Source organism: Lepisosteus oculatus, chromosome 21, assembly GCF_040954835.1.
Source record: "Lepisosteus oculatus isolate fLepOcu1 chromosome 21, fLepOcu1.hap2, whole genome shotgun sequence".
NCBI lineage: Eukaryota > Metazoa > Chordata > Actinopteri > Semionotiformes > Lepisosteidae > Lepisosteus > Lepisosteus oculatus.
In genome coordinates this window covers 7337671-7352645 of record NC_090716.1, presented here as the reverse complement: position 1 = coordinate 7352645, position 14975 = coordinate 7337671, and the positions used below count along the sequence as shown (strand labels likewise).

Here is a 14975-nt window from a genome sequence, read left to right as displayed (position 1 = left end):
ACCTTGTGCTATTTGTCCTTTGACGTGCAGCGAATCCCACAGTGACTGACTGACAGGAGAGCTCTCACCAACTGGAGGAGCATCACATCTCTCACTGCCATCACTGCACTGCCTGCAGGTGTCTGGGTAATCCCCAGAGCCACTGCTCTCGATGAGAGGTAACAGAGTCCTGGCAGACTGCTCTCTGCCCCACCTGCAGAACACAAGACATGTTACAAATGAAAGGAGGCTCTCTGGCCTGTTTAGATGCTTAGAGTCTTAGTAGTTAGTTGAACCAAGATTCTAATCCAGCAGCGGCAGGTCCTGAAATCAATCTTCCCTTTCCAGTCACAAGCCCATCCCATTCTCCGGTTCTGTATTCCAGTGTCTGCCTGGGGGAACTTCAGGCTTCCAGGTCAGGGCTGGCAATGGTGTTTAGAAAGGCAGCTGTGGTCAATGTTATTATCCCTCACCTTTCAATGGCTGTCTGCCTGTGCAGCTTCTAAAAGCCCTGCTTCCGAGGATGAGGACAAAGTACTGTGACACGCACTGTGAAATCTTATCAGATAGAAAAAGGCTGACAAGAAGATGAACCCTTGCTTCAGTCACCCAGGGCAACCCTGTAAACAATGTTTTTTTTTAATGTATTAGTTTATGATCCTATAAGTCCTGGAAGTGGTCCCAGACAGAGTTCTAACTGATTAGAAATCTCATCGATCATTTCAGTTCTCTGGTTTCCAAGCTATCATACTGCTGTTAAATGACTACCTGGGCTGAAGCAGAAAGTGTGGGGGGTGGGGTGGGGGATGTATAATAGGAGTCTAATATTAGAAAATATTATCTCATGTTTTAAAAATATTACAAAATGCCAAAAATCCTGGAATTTTTGGAAGCAAGGATCAAAAAGTAATCTGTTTTCAAAGAGTATCCAAAAGTTCACTTTTAGCACACTAAACATTGGTAAAGTAGCACAGATACAGGTCTAATTTGAACGTTACCCAGTCACAGGCTCCATCAGGATTTATAAATCTCTTTTTTTGTATTGGTTAAGGTATCAAGTCTGATCTGCTAAAACTGGTACTTTTTAACCATTGGACAGCACAGCCTTTTCAATCAAAATGTTGTAGGATTATCTCTACAAAATGTGGTATGTACTGCCTTTTGTATGAAAATAGAATGCCAGTGTTAGGAGTGTAATTTCTAGTCTCTCTGTCAGTATATCTTTCACCACCTTGGATGTTCTCATCCCTGGCAGACGTCTTACACAGGTTTTCATTATTTATTTTTATGCAGATTTCTGTATTATTATTAATTCTACTGTCTTAGTTACACTCATGTTTGCCAGACATATCACAAACTACCCCAGAGCAGGAAAGAGGCAGCTTTTGGAATTTCTTTCTATGGCATCCCTGGATACACTTTGCTTGCCTGGACAGCTGCTGCATAATTAATCCAAATAATCAATCAGTGCCTATAGCATCTGTGAAGTAAAGGAAGCACAGAAAGAGAAGGCCAAAATACTTGATTTTGAGTCTTTTAGTAAAAGAATCAGTTCCAAGAGCATTTACCAAAATTTATTTGGTGGGGGAGGTGCCAGGGATCAAGCTGGTAAAGTAGGACAGTTCTATGTCCACGTCTTTCCTGCGGCCTTTGAAATGGCTCTCAAGCTGTGGTGTTGCAGGTTCTTGAAAATATCTGAGGAAGAGTGCTGAGAAACCTGGGTGCCACTTGAAAAGTCTGGAAAATCAGTAGCTGCTGCTCACCAGACAATAAATCTTCTTGGTGAACTTCATATTATTATATGAGCTTTGGCAAAGGACAATTTTAGTAACTCCTAGCACACCCAGTTTTGGAATGATATCCTGCCTGGAAAAAACGGTTGTTCCAGAAGTGTCTGGAAAGCACAGACAGACTTAAAATAAATCTCAGGAAATATATTTTTTAAAATTCTGTTAAACTTTGGCCTTTAATTCTCTCTGTACACATCAAACCCATTTATATCTGTACAGAGTTGAACCCATTCAACTAAGCTGATCTTCTGTGATGATTTCATTTGTTATTCTTTAATGCAATTTTACTTTCTGGAGGTAATATTACCTACATAGGACCAAATATCTCCCCCTGACTCCCACCTATCCATGGATGTTATCCTGACACTTTAAGAGAGACTTGAAGCATTAAGCAAACAGGGGCTGACTCTGACATTGAATTTATTGATTCAGTTTCTTATCAGTTGGCTGGCCTTGTGACGAACCTTCCCCAGTAGCTCACTGAGCAAGGAAGCCACTAAATAAACTTGCCTGTTTGCTCTGGCTTCACAAACCTCTGCTGCAGAAGGAGGATTCCCCACCAATCCAGGTGGTTTGAATCTCGGCTCTCTGCTGCCGGAAGGTCTGTCTTCTTGCTCGTTACTGTGGCGTCCAAGGGCTAGCATCTGGCTGCCCCCAGTTAATTGTGAAGGTCGCCCAATTCCCCTTGTAAAATATCTAGGCATTTGGATGGATTCTCCATTGTGGCCTGGGTTTCTTTTTGGAACGTCCATATTTCGACCGTGCGAAATCCTGGCAGTGAGGTAGGCCGCTGGCAGCCTCCAGCAGAGGCTGAGTGAACCCGCAGCACCATGGTCATGCACCAGCAGCCTTGCTAAGAGCACACGCATGTGACAGGAGAGGAAGGGGGCAGAAAAGGGTCATGCTCAAGTACTCCTCCCAGCCGACACCAGCGCTAGGATCTCCCTGCGCTCAGGCTGTAGTCATGGGTGGTTTCTGCAGCGGTGCGGGAACTTTTACATAACAAAGCAGATAAGATCTTAACTACACTGGGCACAGAGGTTTTCAGAGAGAAGAAAGCATGAGTGTTGCAAAATAGTTTTAACCCTTGGAAGTTCTAATTAGGAAATAATGGGATTAAATTGGCCATAGAGGTTTGGGAATTTCTTTTGGAGACTTGATTCAAATCATTTTTAAAGGGGTAATAAACAAAAGGCTATAAAATGTCTTTTATTGCTGCCTTGATAAAATGACTTCATTACTTTGCTGTTTTTTTTCTTTAGGTCTCCAAGTAGTGGAAGTTTATTGTGATTGTAAGGGTTTTTTTCTTCTTCCCACATTTGAAAATGCTAGTGTTTGAAGACCAGGCACCCAAGCAAATTCGTGCTAGGCAAATGTACAGAGACAGATCAGTCATTAAATTTAATGGCCAATTAACTCAAGACTAAAAGTGTAATTCTAGTTTCAACAAGATAAATATGTGAAATATACTGTATACATAATCCAGTCTCAAGATGGCCACTTGACTGCCATTTCTTTTCCTTCATTGTCAATATGTGACTCATAACACTCACTTCTGCTGTTGAAAAACAGTCCAATTTGCTCCAAACATGAGACCATTTTATCATTCTTTCAAGCATATCATTAACATCTGATACACTGTCATTCATGCACATACCAAGATGGAAACCTGACCGCCATTTTGCTCTCACATCTCAAACTACCTGTGTCCTGTGAAACACTGAACCAATACAATTGAAACTTGGTAGATTTCATGACCAACCAGAGCTGCTTCTGGCTTGGACCACACCAGTAGGGCTTCCATGATCATTTTCTCACTAGGTCTTCAACTGTTTGGTGAAACATACCCTGTAACACTAGCTTCTTTAATTAAAAAACTGTTTGGTCATTTAAGTCCAGTCTAGGTCAGATTCTAGTTTCTGCTTAGTTTATTTGTAGTTCACTCACAGTGTTCACGTATGTAGGTATTTGCTTGGTCTTCAAAAATGCTTCAGCTTTTGTAGTTCTTGCTTGTTTGCTGTGAGCACTGGAGTTCATAAATAATTTACTGTACTTGTGACTAAACTTGATAATGTCCTACAACTAGATTTAAAATTACGGTTGGCTGAGTGTTCTCTGTATTAACTAGACAATATAATGCTATTTATTATTTATAAATCATAAATATATTATTTGTATTTTTTAAATTAGAGGACATCAGACTTTTATTTTCATATATATATATATTGTACAGAGAGAGGTAAAATCCCAACTGGAAAGATTTGTGGTAATAAACTGAAATATCATGGAAGGAAATTCTTTCCAAACAAACCTTAGAACTTTTGAAATAAAGTAACAACAAACACAGCTACTTCAGGTGTTTTGGAAGACAATATAAAGGCTAAATGGAGTTCGAGAGACTCAAGCAAAACCTGGAATGCATTTGGGGTAGGAGCCCTTTGCCCTAGAAATTATATAAATCATTTAGAATGCATTTCACTTTCGTGCAACTCGTAGAATGCTTAAAGGTCATTGTTCTAGTCTGCTTCAGGAGCAGTAAGGCCCATCATCCCCTGTGGATTCTGCCTCAAGCAAGCAGCCTGTTACATCCATTTTGGCCAGTGTTTACTTGTTTCTTGCCTTTCTGGCATTCAAGTCCACTTCTGTTTATACATCTGCCTTTTCCAACCTGCTTACTGTACTCGAAAATCCCTACCATAGGCGGGGAACAAACAGTAGTGCTCAAGAGAGGGGCTAACAGAAGGTAAAGTCAGACAAAGGCTCCCAATGCCCAAGAAGACCCAAACACTACCACAGACGAGAGGGGCATCACCATCATTAGGACCCCTTGTGGAAGTTCTGGAACACACGAGGGATTCTGCCCTTTACTGTGGCTTTCTGGATCTCTCTGGATCTGGAACCTCTCTTGTGCCAACAGGGAAGATGAAACCGAACTGCTCTGTGAAACTTTGGTGTTTATAGAGGAACACTGGCTCAGCACCTTTGTTTATACATCATCACAGATGGAAAGGGGTTAAAAGGAACTTCGCCAGCATGGCTTATTTAAATGCTTGCCAGTATCTCTAGCGACGAGAGGCATTTGCAGATGGAAAAGAGCAGTGTTGATAAAAATGACTTACATTAATGAACCACTGGTTTTTGCACAGACTTTACAGCACTTGAAAACTAGTACTGCCACCTACTGCACTGAGAAATGCACTGCTTAAAAATACAAAACCTAGTGAAGTGCAGTATTCTGTCCCAAAGAGGGCAGGGCTTGCAGCGTTAATGTAAATATAAATAACAGCTCTTCTAACTAAAAGAAAAGAAAGTCACACTCTCGTATTGTTTCCACCTATGAGTCCATGAGTCTATTGTCTTTACCTCTGCAGGCAATCAGAAACACTTTTTTAGTGGGTCAAGGGCAGCAGGAGTACATTACATATTAAACTCTACATAAATAAGAGTAATATTATGATATATTTTTCACTTTGGAATAATAAACCAATTCAAAACTTATTTCTGTTTTTTTAATAAGTACCCACAGCCTCAGTATTGGCTTCGGGAATACTGTTTGGACACAGGCAGGACTTTGGAACTGTTAGGAAATGCTGCCACCTAGTGGTGCAGTTAAAGTTATATCTGTTCAATTTCATGCAGTAAAACTAGGGATTGAAATCTCTTGTCTTCTTAAGATATCCTTCTTAAGAATTTTACCTTTCAGAGTTGTACGCTTTATTAAAAAAAATGAATTTAGTGCTATAGTTTTCATCCTGCATGGATCTAGATTTTCAACATGATTTAGAAAATGAAGAGAGGCGTTGGAAAACATTTCACAGTTTCTGGATAGGAAGGATTCTTAGGGTTTAGGTTGTTGAAGGTCCTGAAGACCATTGACAGTTTTAGGTCTTGTGCCAGTTTTACTAAGATCTGATGTTTTTTATTTAAATACGCTGAAATTAATTTCAGAGGTTTTTTTTCTATAAAAACAAGAAATTAATGAAAATACTAATTCAAGGAAACAAAGCAGCCAAACCATGTTCAATCAGGTATTTAATATTTGCTGTCAAAGAGTGCTCATGAATTCCATTCAGACAAAGAGCTCTCCAAACATTGCAGTGATGCCCATAAGCCAACAAACTAGAGAAGCTGTGGTGAAAGCCAACTCTTTACGCGTCATTTCCTGAAACAAGTCCTAAGCTCCCCAAAATAATATATATTTCAGTTTATCTTTTCACCATAATCTACCAGGATTGAGACATATTTTAAAATTACCAATGTGGGGTTGAGTCATAAATTTGAACATTTCCTTAAACCACCCCTTTACCACATCCTGAATAACGTTCACAGCAGTCATTGCCACAGCGTGCACAAGCACAGCGTCTAACAGAACCAGCGCTCGTTTCGACAAAGGCTTTCAAAAAGAACTTGCAGCCCAGGAAAGCTTGAAGCTTTAACGATTTGCATTTGCTCTGGTATCCTGGGCTTCATCTTCGGGTCTCAGAGCTTGAGGTCTTTCTGGACGTTCCAGAGGGTCTCCGCACTGTGCTGCAGCTGCCTGGTCTCCGTCTCTTTCAGGGGCTGTTTCAAAACCCCACACACCCCAGAGGAGCCCAGGACACAGGGCACACTCAGGAACACCTCTTCCTTAATCCCGTGCATGCCCTTTGGAAAAGGAGAGGTGCTTTGTTAGCCAGGATCTGTCTCCACCCCCCTCCTCAAGAAATCCCTCTTGGTAAGGACCCTTTGATTTAAACATAAATCTATAGCAATTAAAAAATAATGCTATTATTAATTATAAAATATTACAAGCATACCTGCTTGCCAACAGATTCATAGTAGATGCATATGTAGAGTAGGAGAGAAATTTTATACTACTGGACTTGGATTGAATTTTACACTTGTGCTCTGAGGAGTATCCTTGACAATCTGGAAAAACCCCTTGTCCATTCTGGAGAAAGTCAATGTTAAACATCATTTCAATTCCTTTGAATGAACCAAAGCATTTTAAAGGGGCACACCATGAAGCATTAACAAGGATCTGTAAGTGTACAGCAAAGTCCACAAAATGATTCTACATCCATCCAAACCTTTCACCCTAGTAAATGAAGGGTACCCTATCCTGTTTCACTCCTATGACTGCATTGGATCTTTTCAGCTAATGGCAGTCTCACGAATGAGAGGCCCAGAGCCTTAAAGGCAGCTGTGCAGGAGCCTGAGGTGTTCTGTAGGATACCTTAAAGGGGCCCTACCTTGACAAGTGTTGAGATGGGGTTCACAGTTTTGAGGTTTTTCAGGACTGAGTTTGCAAGGCTGGCCACACTCAGTCCAATAGCCCAGGAGGTGTATCCTTTCAGTTTAATCACCTCATACGCACTGCAAACAGAACACACATTTCCAAAAAGAGAATTACAGTACATCCAAAGAGCTGAGAGCTTCACATAGAAGCGGGTTTGTTTAATTAAACACTACTGCATGTCTATCAAATATAAGCCGTTGGCACTTGCTTTTGCATTGTAGAATTAAATCAGGGAGAATGCTTTGGGAAGTTTAAAATTATCCAGCAGTTACCCTGCTCTGTTCTTATTGCTGAATATCAAAACATACTGAGTGCTCAATCTTGACAAGATCCGCAATTAAGCATTTTCCAGTTTAAAATCATTTTTAAGGTGTGCATTCTGAATAGTAAGTACTCTGAGGTTTCGCCACTCCACTTTTTTGTGTAATTTCAGAAATGATGTGCATGATAAATGTAAGCTGTACTTAATACTGCTATAATCAGTATTAAACATATTGTTGAAACACTGTACTATTCAAATTTTGGAAAGTGAATTGTGTTGAGAAATCTAACTGTTCCTTCCAATGCTAAGTATTTCTTCCACACAGATGTCTCAAGATCTTAGGGAAACTATGACTCACTGAAACTGATAGTTTTTATTACTTAAGATAAATTTACCCAATTGGGGACAAAGGTCATGTGGTGCGTTTTTAAGAAAAAACAACATAAGCTTACTGTTTGCCATGCTTCTCAGATGTGTACAGAATAATTTAATCCAATCATATTTACTAGAAGCGCGATGGTTACTGAGAATAAGGGGTTAGAAAATGGATGCTTATTGACTTGAATTGTGCTGAATACAGAAGTTTTCGTTCAAAGCAGTTTACAATGTCAAATAGCACAAATGGGTGCTGGACTGTCTTTTGGTGGTCTGAATAAAAAGTCATTCTAATCCAGCTTTTTGTTAACTGTTTGCTAATAACCTGGTGTCTTCCACCTCGATATACTGTATATGGAGTGAAACGAGTTTGTGAAAAGCAAGTCTTAAATTTGGTAAAATCTTAACATTAACGGTACCTGTCAACCACTTTTTTATGTATTTCCTTCCATCCCTCAGGGTCCTGGTCTGATTCCAGCTGGGGATTCAGAGACTGGAGACTAATGCCAGCCACATTGGTCCCACTCCAGACAGGAACTGAAGACAAAAAGAGTTTTAACCACACACTCTCTGCACTCTCTAACTATGAGTGTAAGTGAAGTGCACGCTTTTAAGTTACTGGCTTGTTTCAGTCCAGTAACAAGTATTTTAACTCCATGTCAGGAAGTTCAGGAGAAGATCACGCTGGTGTTTACTACTAGGCATATCACGTGTCTTTTTTTAGAGGGGTTGTGGGTGGGAATTCAAAAACACTCATTCTGAAACTAATGCAGACTCAAGAATGAATTGTCAGTCCCCATGCTTAGCCAGGTGGGCAGTCACATTAAAAGCTGGCTCCACAAACAACAGGGTCATTTCATAATGAGATTTTCTTAAGCAAACATTTCCTCTTGCGACTGAAACACAGACTTTGATCTTTCAAATCACACACACTCAGGTTGTGTTTTGTTCAAAACTTTGGTTTCTCCAAAAATTTTGTATGATATCTCTTTGCATGACCTTGCTACCGTATGTTGGTGGAGTAACTCAATGTATGTACAATCCTGCCTTCCAATATTTTTTTCATAATGTGACAGTTAGCTGCTTTCTAAGTAAACAAAACAAATTCTGGTAGTGGTAGTTCTGGTAGTTTAACATGTTTAATTCAAAAGTGAACTTTGTTGTAAAGTTCACCACCCTGGGTGTTACAGTACTGTATGTCCATAAAAACAATTCTCAAACAGTTGATTTACTGCTGCTTATAAAACATAATTGCAGTGTGAGGATAAAGCAACTTCATGTATTTTAAGGTTTCAGCAGTAGTGCAATTGCATCTGAACAATAGTTTACAACAGCTTACAGCTGAAGAGATTTTTTTTTTCCATTTCATTTCATTTCCCACTGGGAAACTTAATATATTTTGGTTTGTGCTGCTGTTATGCAGCAAGCTTGGATACGCCCCATCTTTATTTCACCAAAGGAACTGGTCTTTGGGGATCTCAGCAAGTCAGGAGCAAGAGCAGCCACTCTGAACTGCTTGTTTGTAGGTGGGCTTTAATCTGTGTGCACTGTTCTTAGCTGTTAAGAAGATGCATTGCTGCTCCATTGGTCTATAACTATTTTTGTACAAGTTCATTCTGAATAGTAAGCCTCTAAGGTTTTGCCACTCCACTTTTTTGTGTAATTTCAGAAATGATGTGCATCATAAATTTAAGATGCACTTATTACTGCTATTATCAGTATTAAAAGTCCTCTCCACGGCCGATTTTTAAACTGTCATCTCTAAAATGATTAAACAGATATATTTGGCTATATTTATTAAGATTTAGGTGGTAACAAAGTCGTGCAATGGAATAGTCCCATTGTTCAATGCCTGAGTGATATTCTAAAAAAAAGATCTCATGTTTGAGGAAAGGCTTGAGAGGAGGGAGGTTAAGGTCTTTATAGCTGATTTTTTTATTAAAGTGTGTGCAGGGTGCTCATACTTCAAAAACCCAGGCCAGGGGGTCCGGCTGGGTCTCACCTACCACTAGAGTCTCCATGTTCCCCCACAATGTATCCATGGACACTGCTAGGGTTAATCCTCAGCTTCTCTCCCATAAGATAGCGGAACCGGGCCGAGTCCAGATTGGTGCCGCTGCCAATGACCCGGTGGCTGGGGAACCCGCTTAGCTTCCAAGCCACATAGGTAAGGATGTCCACTGCGAGGGCAAACAAAGCACAAAAACTCTGCAGTCAGCCACAGAGAGCAACAGCAGCAGAGCACTCCTGGTTTAAAAACAGACTTCAAATATCCCTGTCAGTGTTTTATAGTTACTAATGACATCCTGTTCTATCCTGCAGCATCCAAATTGGTTTAGTGTTGACAGATATCAGTAAGACACTTAGTGTGAAGTTAATAAGTTAACAACATAATTAGAAGCCAGTGTTGTTGCTTGGTTACCTTGCCATCACTACATTACAGGAAAGGACTAATGTCCAGTTCTGAATAACGACAAACAGTACACGCACAGTGTCACCTTAAATATAGAGATCACGCTGCCTTTAAAAAAGTTTTTAATTGATCTGACAGTGTTGATGACATGATTTCAAATGCATTTTCAGAAAGAATGTTAAGGACATTTAAGAGTTCAGATTTAAGCGATTATGCATTTGGTTACATTTCATAGGCAAGACCAAAGCTTGAATCACCTGGATTGGAAACAACAAGAATAATGGCATCCGGGCTGTACTTAGCCAGGCTAGGGACGATGTGCTTGAAGACATCAACATTTCTCTGAACCAGGTTCAGCCTGCTTTCACCTTCCTTCTGCCGAACACCAGCAGTTATGATGCACAGCTTTGAATTAGCTGTTTCTGAGTAGTCTGCAAGACAAAGGGGACATCTCACAATAGATAGCTGATGACCAGAGACTGGCTGCCTGCGATCTTTCTAATGCTAATGGTATTCACAGCTGATTTCTTATTCCGTTTTTTACTGTATGTGGCCTCTATCTAGACTCTTTGCAAACCAAAGCTGATACTTGGGATCTTATTTCACACTAAATTGTTCAAGAGAAGGAGCCCTCTTATTAGAAGCAGAAGAAAAGATGAATTGGAGAAACATGAAAAACCTGACAGATTGTGCTGTAATAGCAGGTTTCTCCAAGCATCAGCTTTCCCTGTTGCAAAATCTGCCTCCAAACTTAGCATCTGTTGTTGTGCTCTGTGCTCGGCAGGACACTGGGGACAGGTTTTCCACTGCACACCTCTGATCTCTCTTGCTCTCAGCCCTTGCTGTAATTGACCTGGCGTGTGTCAAGGGACCTCTGTGAGCAAGATCAACCTTTCCTGTTCATCCAGCACATCAGAACATCCTTATTTTATTCTGCTACCAGAAGGGAGACAGTGAGACAAACAGGGGGCTTGCTGTGCTAGCTTAAGGGCTTCATTTTTTTCACATCATTCTTCTGAAGACTTTAAAAATAACATGAGCAGCAAAATATTTTAAAAGGAAGTCAAGTTGTGATAGATCCAGCCATTCTGCACATATATATGCACATACTGTAGCTGATCTACACCTGAAGAAGGCTCCACCGCCGAAATGTTGTGTTTTCTTTCTTCTTTTTTTCAGCATGGAATAAACCTTACTTGTTCCTTTGTAGCTGATCTAATACTATATGTATGTATATTTCTTAAGACCGTTCTGTTGTACCTTTAGCAGCTACAATCTTGGAGGTCTTCAAAAAGAGGCTGCCATGTTGCAAATCCATCACTTCACCTTTCAGTTTATCTTCCATCACATCAATCAAGGTTACATTATCTGCTATATTCTACAACATGGGAAAAACATTTAGAAAATTAATGCATTACTTTCAGTAGTGAACGATCATCACATAATGCACAGTGGTTAAGCATGTATAAAGACTGTTTATACTCCAAAAACCATTAAAAAACACAATGAATGTTTAACAAGCAGTATTTGATGAGTTTTATGCCTCTATTCAATATAATACAAATGATATTCCTTCTTACTATACCGAACCTTGCAGTTATCAGGTGTTGTGCAACCTTGCTTTCTACCACCATTTTTGTAACTTCCTGACAGGGCAACAAGTCACAAGCACAATTAATTTACAGTTAATGTAAATGAATCATTAAATAGTGGCTCATTTTATAATTAAAATCTGTCTTTAGCCATTTTGGCTGGGGCATAATATGATAGTAAAATATTAGAAATATGAACATATTCAATATATCTTAACAGAAACCTTTCAAACTATAAGTATGTCTGTGAGTATGTCATTTCAGATCATGCTTCTACTTACTGATTGAAGAATGCTTATAGCACAGGCCATGCCAACTTGTCCTACTCCCACAAGAGTCACTTTTGCTGCAGACTCAGAAGTGTGTCCAGGGTTGACCTCCTGCAGAAGCCTGTCTCTCACTGTGGCCATGGTCTTTCACAAAGTCTGACTTATCCTTATGACTTATTATCCTGAATATGGAAACAAAGGAAATAATGAAGACAATTTCTTAAATAATACTTTTTTCCTTCAGTAAAATTCCATGTTTCCCCATTTTGCAGAACATATTCACTGCATGTCATACAGTATGGAAGGAGTTTTTACTATTCCACTTTTGTGAAAAATCTGACATTATTTAATTGGACATGAAGAATATTCTTATACTGAAGCAGTAAAAAGGGCTCAAGAGAAAGAGTTTAGTCATTTCATCTTGTATTTTTAAAAATATTAATCCCAGACTATCTTTGAAACGCTGGGCTTGATGTTTGTGTAGTGCAAGAAAAACAGTCACAGAAAAATAATTTGGAGACACCAAGTACCCTAGCCAACATGTTAATGGCTGTCTCGAAATCGTGCTTGTGTGGGAATCCTGAATGAAATTACTTGACATTATAATGATACCAATAATAATCCCAATAAGTAGAACTGCAAACTAAAAATTATATTATGTTCCCAATATATTGACTGTACAGTATACAGTATGTCTCTCAGTAATGCTGCAGTAGTACTAAAAATCAGTTTCTTAATATTCTTACAAAATAATTTTACAGGGGCCTTTTACAAGAGCCATTTACATTTTTGTCTGCTCCAGAGACCCATTGTTTCACGATTTGATAACGACGTGTATCATTTTCAGTTTTTGTTCCAGTTTTTCAGAAACTGTTATTTTTAAACAAATGTTTTTAATACTTTAGACAATGTTTAAAAGTAAAAGTGTTTGTTTAAAAAATAACACTTTAAACAAATTACAATCATAACCAAGTACAAACTCACGAATGACCTTTTATTATAAACATTGGATAATCCAATAAATAACTTGCTATTAGATAAAACTTGCCTCGCCTAACAAAGTAATCTTTTAAAACAGCAGTTAGTAGGCAGCCTACGAGCTGTTCTGATTCAAATTCCTTCCAAATTGCGCAGAGTTAAATGTTTTGTATGAAAACAAAGGGGTATCAAATTGCTTTATTTGTAAGCAAAAGGAAAACTGATAAAATCTGCACTTACTGTAGACCCTGTCTTGCGAGCTCCGTCGCTCTTCTCTCTCTAAATGAAATTCTGCTTTTACAGGTTTCTTTCAGCTGATTGTACTGTACACCACGCCCCCAGCACACAGATGACCTGACATTTAGTCCCCAAAGTTCATGCACAGATAAACGTAAACCACAGTGTGCTTACGTGAATACTGTTATCAGACTACAGTCTTTTAAAGTTGTTATGATTAACGGTTTAGCTTCCAACACACTTTGGCTTCCAACGGGTTTATCTTTTACATGTTCGATCGCCTAACATGAATGAGTTTAAGATGTTGACAGATTGCAAAAAATAGGGATTACTTTTCCATTCATTGGTTTGTATACCAGACGGGGGAAAGCTGATTCTGCACAAATGCAGACTACAATGGACATGCTCATCTACCGTGAAACGTTTATGGTTAGGCACAAAACACCATCCATCTGTCTAGAATATTTCCCTCCTACGCGCCCGTGTGCAGACAGATCACAAAAACACGTTTGCATTAGTAACACAAAGAAATACTTGAGCTCCACCGTGAGGGGAGAAGCTGAGTTGAATTTGAAGTTCATATTTAAGGGAACTGCATTTGAGGTGCGGTTAGTGCCACGCATTCACGCAAGAAATACATTCATGCAAACGTAAACTGAGAACATTTAAAATAAATGATTCAATTGAACACAATTTATTGTTATAACAAACAACACTTTTTTAAATGTCAGAAACCATCAATCTGATAGTCACGCTGGAATCAGAATCCTTTCAAGTTTAGGAAGCTCTGCATAGCAAACACTTAACCAACTTGAATCGATTAAACAGAAAAAACTGTCACTTTAACTGCGGAAGGAATGCTAAAAGAATTATGCTCAATTTGACAAATAATATTCTCATTTTCATATTCTCATAAAATACATTTCTCATTCTTATTAAAAAGATTAACCTTCTGTGTGCCACATCATGCACCGTAGATAAAAATAAAATGACCCCCATTCTGTTATGAAACATTTTTGAGACTGTATTATTCTTCCTTATGTTCACAACTCCTATCCAATGAAACTAATTACAAATACGACTGCAATCAAGTCAGAAGAGGAGCATTGGCTTCTTTATATCCAGTACAAATCAAACCTGGAGCTTCCTTCAGATGGTTTCCAGTATTATGGATTTCTCTTCTAGTTCGTTTCATGCTGGCATGGACAGAAGTGATCAGCTCCGTTTTCTCTGTCCGTGAATCACTCTCAGTCACAAGAGAAGATTTTATGGGAATCCTGCCACGCTGATGTCACTCAGGCAGGTAGATGAAAAACCTGTGTGAAGACTAATTTTAGGTAGAAGGAGCTGATACCTTTCTGACCTTGTACACATCCAGAATGAGGCGCACACCTGTACAGTACAGTATATGTTTAAAACATTTGAAACCTGTGGTGAGGTGTCAAGTTAGAAGGTTATTTAGGTAGTCATGAGACCGGTCTGGTATGTTTCTTTCTGAAATAATTTAAAACTTTATTGTAATACCTTTCAATTTCATTGTAACCTCTTTTTTTTCTAAGCGAGGGGGAGGGTTCAATGCTTTCTAAGCGTTTCGTATGTTCTTCCATGACGTCTAAAAATTAACACTTTTTTTTTAAAGACAAAATGAGAGGAGACCATTCGGCCATTCGTTTCATAGTTGGTAGCTAACTGATCCGAAGGTCTCATCCAACCGTTTCTTGCAAGAAGCCAGAGACTCCGCTGCTCTAGTCTGATTGGGAGACTTCTCTTTAGGTACAGTATATGATAGCAGAAAATACTCC

The 14975-nt window shown here is 39.2% G+C and overlaps 1 protein-coding gene across 1 annotated transcript; it reads right to left on the bottom strand.

Moving 5' to 3' along the window:
* Positions 1-5783: 5783 nt before the first annotated feature.
* On the bottom strand, positions 5784-13278 carry LOC102697466 (L-lactate dehydrogenase B chain). Its single transcript, XM_006642524.2, has 8 exons — positions 13177-13278; positions 11971-12140; positions 11358-11475; positions 10355-10528; positions 9691-9864; positions 8104-8221; positions 7001-7124; positions 5784-6413 (listed from the first exon to the last, which is right to left on the bottom strand). Exons 2-8 carry the CDS (start codon positions 12097-12099, stop codon positions 6249-6251), a joined length of 1002 nt encoding a protein of 333 aa, XP_006642587.1. The 5' UTR covers positions 12100-12140; positions 13177-13278; the 3' UTR covers positions 5784-6248.
* Positions 13279-14975: the final 1697 nt, after the last annotated feature.